General features: G+C 38.0%; 1 protein-coding gene across 2 annotated transcripts; it reads right to left on the reverse strand.

The window, feature by feature from the left end:
* Positions 1-215: 215 nt before the first annotated feature.
* Positions 216-6,482, reverse strand: LOC103441179 (transcription factor MYB3R-1). Of its 2 annotated transcripts, none has more exons than XM_008379883.4 (12): positions 6,266-6,482; positions 5,205-5,415; positions 4,737-4,791; positions 4,383-4,440; positions 4,076-4,170; positions 3,835-3,938; positions 3,597-3,725; positions 1,711-3,445; positions 1,213-1,538; positions 976-1,090; positions 646-882; positions 216-532 (listed from the first exon to the last, which is right to left on the reverse strand). In XM_008379883.4, the coding sequence occupies exons 2-12, from the start codon at positions 5,279-5,281 to the stop codon at positions 401-403; spliced, it is 3,063 nt and encodes a 1,020-aa protein (XP_008378105.3). In that variant the 5' UTR covers positions 5,282-5,415; positions 6,266-6,482; the 3' UTR covers positions 216-400. The 2 variants fall into 2 exon arrangements, with proteins under 2 accessions (XP_008378105.3, XP_028962795.2); XM_029106962.2 differs by having other exon boundaries at positions 1,738-3,445; positions 6,266-6,459.
* Between the last annotated feature and the right edge of the window lie 3,801 nt (positions 6,483-10,283).

The raw sequence follows: 10,283 nt of genomic DNA on the forward strand, positions 1-10,283 counted from the left end.
CATGTGGAAAAAACTTGCAACAGGCAATGTATTATTGGATACAGAACATCTTGTGACAGTAAACACGTTCCATGCAAGTCCTTCCAAACAGTCTTCAAATTTCACCAATGGTAGAAAGTAATTTTTATTTGTCATTAAGTGGAATGTAATCCTAAGTGGAACAGTTAAATTCCCAATAGGGTAATAAAAAAACACGAATACAAAGACACATTGAATAGCTCATGAACAAATTTTTTTTTTTTTTCAACCAATTAGTTAACTTGATCCAGACGTTGTAACAAAAAATTAAAAAGAAAAATAAATAAATAAAAAAGGAGAGACAGAACTACATACATATATGGATAACAAAATCTAAGGACCCAAACAAAAGAACTAGGGCAACCTTCTTACAGGAGGCTACTTATCTGCAACCCTTCAACAAATAAGAAGTCGGACTTGAGAAGCTTTTGGCATTAGACGCAGACTTTACATTTTCTGTTCCCTTCTTCCCCGGCGTCCCACATTCGCTGAAGTCGAGGGTGCGACGCTCCACCTACGAAAATGTTCCCAACATGATCAGCTCATTTCGTTACAATGATACCAAAACAAACCATTGGGAGCCGAAAATAATCGAAAAGCCTACACGAAAAATAAAACGGATCCTACCAGAACATCGGAACCCGAAAGAGAAGCACTCCCCGGCTGATTAGGTAGCCCCTGCTTGTTCTCGAGGCCCGCACTATCTCGGTCTTTCTGTCTTTCCTGGAATAAACTTTCAGGAGTTTCATTTCCCAAAACCTCCTGGGCATTGGCATAGGCAGCAGCACTCTGCTCACTTATCTGTTTCATCAGCCCAATGGCATCATAGCTTCTATCCCCTGGGCTCATGAAAAACCCTATATCCTGGAGAGAGGAAAATCGCATTGCATTATATTAATAACTGACCCATGACCACGTAATTTGAGAAGATAATCATCTGCCAGAAATTGTGGTTACCTCAATTGTAATTTCAGTATCAACACTAGGGCCGGGGACGAAGGAGTTGATGAACCAAGGAGATTTCCATGCAGAAGGAGATTCGATACTTCTCTTAAAAGGAGTACCACCGAACCTAGAAAAACAAACACCGTCACCAATGAAACCCGTCAGGATCAGGTATTGAGAGTATTCTAGAACTACAAGAAATCTTACATGCCGAATATGCCGGAAACAATGACAATGACAAAATCTTACATGCTTTCAATACTGACATCATTGCCGGCATTATCACCAGATGTCTCTGGGGGAACTGACGAAGAACCAGATTGTAAGCATTTATCTGCAAGACTTTCATGCTTCTTTATGCATATAGTGGGGGTTTTAACAGATGAGCATTGTCTTGCAGAGAAAGATTTAGAAGGAACTCCTGGGTTGGTGGCTTCAAAGCTTTTACGTAAGAGACATTTAGGAGTTCTAGCAGTTGAGCCGAAGGGTTTTTCAGCTTTACAACCAACTACATCAGGAGAATTCAGTAGCAGATCATTTGTGTTACGTTCAACAAGAACTCCAGAAGGTTGTGCCTGAAAAGTGCAATAAGAGAATTTAATACTACAAACAAATGCAATATAAATTCCACCAATTATAAGTGATTGGCCAGTAAAACCCATATTAGGTGATTGGCCAGTACAATATTTATCCTTCAGAAGATGCACAGGATATAAAGCCAGCAAAATAAATGCACGAGAAACTCACACTTTGTGTAGTTGGGACGAGATCAACCTTACTCTCAGCATCAACATCAGAAGTTTGTTGGAACTGCTTTCTCTTTTCCTGGGATTGACCGTCATCAACATCTTTCTGTGCAGTTCCATCATCTGACATTGCGGTGCTGTCAATCCCTTTTTCTACTTTGTTTTCACAGGTACCCTTGTTCTCTTTATCTTCAACAGAGGCATCAGAATTCCTTTTCTGATCAGATGATGGAGAAAGTGAATCTTCTTTGTTCTCTGTATCTTCAAACATAACATCTAGACGTGAAAAATCTCTGGCCAAGCAGGAGGTCACGTCAGTCCCAACCCTTTTATCAAATCTTCTATCGGACAATGGCGACAATGGAGACAACAAATCTCGGTGTCGTTTCTTCAAAATAGATGGCGTGCCTGTAAAAGTTTTAGCAGCACTTTTTAGCAAGGCATCAGGGCTACCCTCATGCGAGGGTGAATCCCATAACCTATATGGAGTGAGGCAATTCATAGAAGACATCATCAGCTGACGAATGCCGAGGGGGCTATATTCTTGCTGCATGTCATTACCAGATTGTATAAGATCACAACTAAAAAATGGAATATCCAAGCTTGGAAAGCGAGGAGGTTCATAACATAGAGAGCCAGCATCCTGCTGTTCTGTCTGCTCATTTGAACTCACATCCACAGGACAAGTTTGCGCGTCCAATCCCAAAGCAAATGTATTTACAGGGACTAGTTTTGAAGAATCACTAACCAGATCGGATTTGCAGGGAGAACTGGCAGACTCGTTAGTATAGATAAATCCATCATTTGAACTTGTCACAAACTCTTGATCTTGAACTATGAATAAATGAGTAGGTTCTCCAGCATATATCAGTGGAGTTTCATGAGCAGAAACTACCTGAGAGCAAGAAGTTCCAATTACACCAGAATTCAGAGGATGATATAATTGTGAAGCTGAAGTTCTGCCAGGGTCAGATATTTGGAGGTTTGATGGTTGTAGAAGTACTGAATCTGTGCAAGCACCCAAATCAACCATATTTGAATCATCTGTAAAATTTCTAGAGGGAAAACACCCATCATTCATTGAAAATAATACCCTGCAGCATTCATCGTCAGATATCAACATGTGCTCTGATTTAACTGAACCCACGGCCATGTTCCCCATGGAAGTAGAAGTTTGAAACGGAGCCTCCACCCCTCCATGCATCCTTAATGATTCCTGGCCGCATTCTAGTGAAGAAATGTTAGGTAACTCATGCAAATTTAACTGGAAATCCCCACTCATCGAAGCTCCAGCATCATGTGAGAAATTTTGTTCCAGGTATTTGGAGCAAACCAATTCAGGAGGTATTTCTGGGATGGAAACATTGGCTTCTCCTATAGATGGGTAATATGGTTCTGAACAAGATACTGGACTGAAGCTTGGATCATTTGCTAAATGGGATACTTCATTATTCTGAAATTCCTCTATAGGATGTGGTACCACATTGGCCATTTGTGCAGAGCGACCAGCAACGGTTGAATCTTGACTGCATTCTGAAATTTCTTCGGCTTCTGCACCTTTGGCACCACTATCATCTCCACTGCTCTGCATCCTTGAAGAAGATGACATCATGTGTTGGCTTTGATTTCCAACATGAGGCATTCCTTGAAACTGTGTAAGTAAACCTGATTTCAAGTAAGAATCCAACTTCTTCTTCACAGAACTGTTCCAGTGATTTTTTATAGCATTGTCTGTCCTGTTGACCATGCAAGTATAGATATATCACAATTATTGCCAGTGCACCAGACTAAAAGGACATACAGTAGTAGCAATGGAAGACATTCATTTTTTTAAATGTATACAGAAATAACAGAGACTCTTTGCCTCTAGATAACATATGGGCATACCTTCCAGGCAAGAACTTCGTTAGCTCTGCCCATTTGTTCCCATACATTTGATGAGCACGAATCAGAGCCAACTCCTCTTCCTGTGTCCATGCCTCTTTGTTTATGCCAGGATTAAGATGATTATGCCACCTAAAAGTAGTTCCAACGTGGTAAGACAAAGAAACAAATACTAGATCAGGATTGAAGAGTAACAGGATTGTATCAATGAAATCATCCACAGGAAATTCGGTTATCATACCTTTCCCGACACTGCTTACCAATACGTCCAGGTAAATGCTGTGCAATAGTGGACCACTTTTTTGGACCATATTTTTTCACCAACTCAATAATAACATCATCCTCCTAATCAATTTTGCAGAATAGTAAGGAAACATTGCATGTAAAAAAGAGAAATATGAGTTGATCAGACAAAAATCTCAAAAAACAAATGAGGCGACGAACGAACACAAAAATAAGATGCAAGTAGTGAGATGCGATACCTCTTTAGACCACGGACCTTTGACCAGTTCGGGATTCAAGACTTTCTGCCATCTATGTAGGCATTGCACATCAGTCCGATCCTTGAAACACTCCGCTAATAATAGCCAAGATTCCAATTTTAAAATGTATTGAAAATAGATAAATTAAAAAGTAGCATCAACTGAGATAAAAATGTTTGATCAATTCAAATACTGGGGGAGAAAGAGAGCAAGAGAGAGAGATATAACAAGGCTAAAGTTTAGTAAAAACTATCTTTAGTCTCATGACATGCTAACAGAGATGGACACATTGGTATCACAATAATACCTATTTTTTTCCAATTCTTTCCTTTAAAACGCTGAACAGCCCTCCGCAAGATCTCATCCTGCATGGACAGAATAAATTATTGTCCGCCACATATTTCATACAGGAAGAGGGATAAAGAATGAATGACAAATATGCATATAGCTAGGACAATGCATTAAACAATACACAGTAATTTGAGATTTGAAATATCAATGATGTATCAAATAAAGTAGCTTAAATAATTTTGAAATTTTCTTTGTAAAAATTTCGACTTCCAAGGTACAACAGCTACTTTTTACATCAGGTGTTAATATGCACCAAGCCATAACCTTATGCATCTTTTTTTAAGGCATCTAATTTAAAATGAAAATCTACCTCTTCAGGTGTCCATTGTCCCTTCGTAGAACGCCTCGTAGGCCCACTAGTCCTCCTACAAAAGAGTTGCTTAGATATCAGAAAAAAATTGAGTTGCATAACTTACTCCCAGTCAAGGAGAATTTTACCATACTAAACCAAAAGAAAAAAACGAGAAAGAGAGAGAGTCCTATAACATATAAGATCAAACAATGCACACACGCACGCACTCACACACGACACCCCTGTAATTGGTAAGATAATGTCTTAATGATCAGTGAACATAAGCACTTTAGTTTAAAAGTTTTCAGAAAACACTGAACACATCCTTGTGTGCATTATCCTTCTTTCATTTCACTGAAGACAATCGAGTAGGTTGACAGGAATAAACATGAAGGAAATTAATTTTAAATGAAGGAGATTGTCAAAGGAAAATGGAGAACTGGAAATGACATCAACAGAACAATGAATAGTCTTCAACAGAATTACCCATGGAGAGCTCGAGCTTTCTGATTGTTGTCACCGAGCACTTCTGAAGGAGTAGAATTTGTTCTTTCACCTTCCATAGTTAAACAACACACAAGTCAAGCTGCATAATCCGACTCCTACTCGACGACTCTCTCTAGTATTTGGACTCCAAATCATGATAATCACCCTAAGCAATGGTGGGGCCGACCTTGTTGCACAGAAGACCCACAAACTGCAAAAACACAAGAAAGTTATGAGACATTCCACAAATGAGATCAAGAGTATAACCTAACAAATTCAAATTCCCAAATCAATTTGAAGAGGTCTGAAAATTGGAATATAAATATTCGCTCTTACTCAATGAATCAATTTGTATTAAATTCGGGATAGATCGGTACAGACCAAATGTATACAGATGATCCCATCAGAAACGGGGAAACAAATGAGAATAATTTGATATGGCAATTACCGCATCAGAATAAGACTCGCATAAATCCAGCAACAAGCATTTAAACGTATCACTTATATGTATATATACAAAAATAAAAAAGCATGGTAACATTGGGGAGAACTAACAAACTACAAATTAAGAGACATTCAGCTCAAAATCGATGATAGAAACTCATCAAGAAATGAAACCGCATATGGAGAACTAACAAACTACAAATTAAGAATTGATAATCTAACCTCAATTGTGATTTGATTCAGCAAAAGCTTAGTAATTCGAAGATAAAATCAAAGTTGGCACACAAAAACACAAAATTCACCAAATTTTATCCACTACAACTTCAACGAGTCCTCGATTTCAAACTGAATAATGGGGTAGAGTAAATTTGTAAATCGATTGTATCTAAATCAAATTAACTAAAAATCAACGAAAATTTCTATCAAAACCCAGCAGATAATCCTTCACACACTAACAAATTATCGAAAAGATTCAAAATTCAATCAATCCCAACTCGCAGAGAACTTCAAATCTGAGACAGAAAAGCTTCAATCACTAGATTCAATAAAAAAAATATTGGGATCAATACAAAACAGAACATTCAACTCTAGTCAAAGGAAAACCCTAAATCACTTACCGAACTGAGCTTGGAAGAGCGAAGAGCAGAGATTCCACTGAGAGAGAAGGTCGACGACGATCGCAACAGAGCACATTTGACGATCGAATCGAAGAAAGGGAGAATTTGAAAAACGATCTGCTCACACACAGTGCGGAGTAGAGAGAGGCTGAGAGAGTGAAATGGTCCGGAGCTCTATTCAAACATAAAGGGGCGGACTCTTGAAGTTTCAAACCTCGAGTTTGAAGGGACGAACGGTACAGGTTTGAGGCGGCGAACGGTACAGATTTTGCCACGTAGAACTTGATGCCGACCCCTTCCAAGACCGGCTTTACCCTCTCTTTTTTTTTTTTAAATTTCAACGGCCATATTTTTGCTTATTAAGTAGGGTGGTGACTGCTGTGCATTACCAATTTTCTCCTCTCTTTTTACTTTAAAATTTTTCTTTTTCTTTTAATATTTGGATTTTTGAAATTTTAATTTCAATAAAAACGAAATGATTTTGTAATTATGGTGCCGTTTTTTCACTAATGGAAAAGTAATAGCATATCTCAATCCACTAAAACCATCTCCAACCCTTGGGCTAAAAGCTAAATTTTTTAGCCCAGAAACATTTTTTCTACTCCAACTCTTCTACCTTAAAATTTTAGCCCGGAATTATTAAAGAATGAAATTAGCCTAAATTTTTTTCTTAAATCAATTTAAAAAAAAAATAAATATGTAGATTATTGTAAATTAATTTTATGAACATTTTAATCTAAAAAAATTTAAATTCTGATAAACATTTCGCATTTAGCCCGGGGGGAAAGCTAGGGTGGGGGGTATTTGGCCCAGAAATAGCATTTGGCATTTAGCCTAAAATTTTAGCATGGGTTGGAGAGTGTTTGGGGGGGGGGGGGTAATTTGGCTTTTAGCCCAGGGTTGGAGATGGTCTAAGGGTTGATTCGGAATTGTGGTTGTTTCAAAAAATGCAGTTTATTAAAAAAATTTAGAACATTAAATATATTTGGTAAATTAAAAAAAAAACTTTTTTAAAAAACTGCTGTTAATGAAAATAGAAAAGCATATAAAAGCAAAGGCAGGATTTACCATGCTTTAGAGTAAGTCCACCCTTGGTTGTTGCTCGGGGGATAGGCGAAGGGAAAGGGCCCGAGGGCCGGTGGATAGGCCCTCAGCCTTGGACAGCCCGAGTGAAGGTGGAAGCCCAAGGGCCAGGCCCGTGAAGAATTGACAGGCCTGCAGCTCGAGTTGTGTTTGCTTTTTTAATTTTTTTTGTGTCAGGCGCGTGCCCCTCACTCGAGTGAGGGCGCGTCAGCCGACAAGTTCACAGGGCACAAGGCTCGCACGCGTAGGAAATGCAGGTGACCGTTGGAAGCCACGTGGCTTCCCACGATCCTTTCGATCCCAACGGCTCTTTAATACGAGCCGTCCGATTTCTAACGGTAATAAAAAAAAAGTGATTTAATAACAACCGTTCGATCTGAGATCAACGGTTGATGTTAATCTGCTTTATAAATTTTTTTTTTAAAAAAAAGAAAAAATAGTTTTAAAATTAAGAAAAGTTATCGTTATGACACGTGGCACAATCTGGAATGTTGGAATTCAAAATTTTTTAAATCCAACGGCAGAGATTAATTATTTGAATAAAAAAATTTTAAAATTGTAAAAAATCCGAAAAAAATATCTGAAATTTAAAAAAAAAAATGTTTCTACTTTTCTATAAATACCTTCTCATTATCATCTACCTTACACCACAATTTCATATTTTCTCAACTACTTTCAATCAAATTCCTGTCTTTCTCTCAAAGTTTCAATCCAATTTTTTTCAACAAAATGACTACTGTTGCAGGTACGAATTGGTCGCTTCTTGAAGATGTTGCGTTGTGTACTAGTTGGGTTGAAGTTACTCATAGTTCGCTTACGGGTAATGAGATGCAGTTGCGAGAAATGTGGAGTCTTATTCATACTAATTATCTGGAGAAAATGGGTGGGAGTAGAACCAAAGAATTGATGTCTAGTCGTTGGAAATTACTTAGCCAATCGTTTACTATTTGGAGAAACGCATTGGCACAAGCTAGTAGTAATATTCGAAGTGGGGAAAATTACACAGATCAGGTAACACTATATTATTTATTTGTTTGTACTATACCCAAATTTACATTGTAATTATTTGTTTGTATTATTTATTTGTTACCTACTTTAATTATAATTATTTGTTTGTATTATTTATTTGTTACCTACTTTGATTATAATTATTTCTTCTCCCCCATTGTATAGCTAATTCAAGCACAAGCTTGGTATGGTGCCAAAACCAAAACCAAAAATAAATCGTTCAACCGGTGGGAATGTTGAAATATTGTCAAAGATTGTCCTAAATTCAAAGTTGTGCCTGTCGGTCCAAAAGTTGTTATGAACAGCACCATGCTATACTCTACACCTGATAATGGCTCGCAAGAAGATGATGCAGAAGAAGTGCCCGAAATGCCAATCCCTGAACAAGCGTCGGGTTCGACCCGTTATCCAATTAGGCCTCAAGGTAAGAAGGCTTCAAAGAGAAAAGGAAGTGCTTCCAAGCATGATTATGCAAAGTACATGGAAGAACTTACTCACCATAGTGAATTGACTTTGGCGCGGGAAATGGCGAAATTTGAGGCTGATAAAGCTAGATAGGAGGCAAAAGCTGCAGCTGTTGAGAGAGAATTTGAAGCTAATCAGAGAGAAAGACAACTACTTAGGCAAGAAAGGGAACTGGTTAGAGAAGAAAGAATGGCTCAACGAGATCGTGAGATTATAAACACGCCCTTAGAAGGGAAGTCTCCAAATTCTAAATATTTTTGGAAGTCAGAGAAAGAGGATGTGGTGCGTAGGAGGCGTGCAAGAGAAGCGAGAGTAAGAGGAGATAGTCCTAGCACGACAACAGAAGATCATCCTAGCACCACAAATTGGTTAAGTGATGATGATTAGAGTACTTTTTGTAATCGGAGCCCATAGTTTTCCAATCACCTTGGGTTGTAATTTATTATTTATTGAATTGAGTATTTTATGTGTTTCGAATTTATTGAATTTAATACTTTATTTAAAGTGAGAGTAAATATATTTATACTATAAGAGAATCTTTATTCAAATGACATAAACACACCAAATAAAATTACATAAACACACCAAATAATAAAAACCTCACTAAATGAACTAAAATAAAACACACCAAAAAAAATTACATAAACACACCAAATAATAAAAACCTCACTAAATGAACTAAAATAAAACACACCAAATAAAATTACATAAACATACCAAATAATAAAAAACACACTAAATGAACTTAATTATTGTTTATACCATATTTAGAGCTTCGTATTTAGATCTCGTACAAATACTCGGGGGACTTAAATGTAATTATGTGATAAAGGCAGGGGCAAATATGTAATAAGTGAGGAGTCTTTATTCTATAAAAGGACCCCTCACCCTCACAATTAGAGGATGCTCATTCTCACCCTCGGAGGCCATTCCTAAGCCTTCTCATCCCTCTCACATCCCCTCTCATATTACAGAGGCTCTCTCCCTCACTTCTTAGAACAATACAATACAATCAGTGTTGACGTAGCCCAAACCTTGGGGTGAACCACGATATATCTTGTGTTATTTACATTTCTTGCAGATTCACGGTCGGATTTACGTTGTACCAAGACCTCCGGTTTTGTGCACCAACATTTGACGCCATCTGTGGGAATCGACACGAAAAGATATGTCGATTCTTTCATTTTTTTTATCTCCACCTTGAATCTGCAAAAACCCAAAAACCCAAAAATTTCCCAGAAAACCCACAGAGCCACCTCCTCTCTGACTCAATCTCTCTCTGCAATTGCACAGACCACGTGCCTGGTCTCCCTCTCTCTTGCTACTCTACTTGTGCAGTTTCCAAGCCCAAATGAGTACTCTTCTTTCATGGGCGACTTCTCAACAGTCACTGGAATAGCAACATTCACTTGGGCGGAACCCCACTGAAGCTAAGCTTCAGGATATGATCAATGAGGTTGAT

The sequence above is a fragment of the Malus domestica genome, chromosome 08 (genome assembly GCF_042453785.1).
Source record: "Malus domestica chromosome 08, GDT2T_hap1".
Lineage (NCBI taxonomy): Eukaryota > Viridiplantae > Streptophyta > Magnoliopsida > Rosales > Rosaceae > Malus > Malus domestica.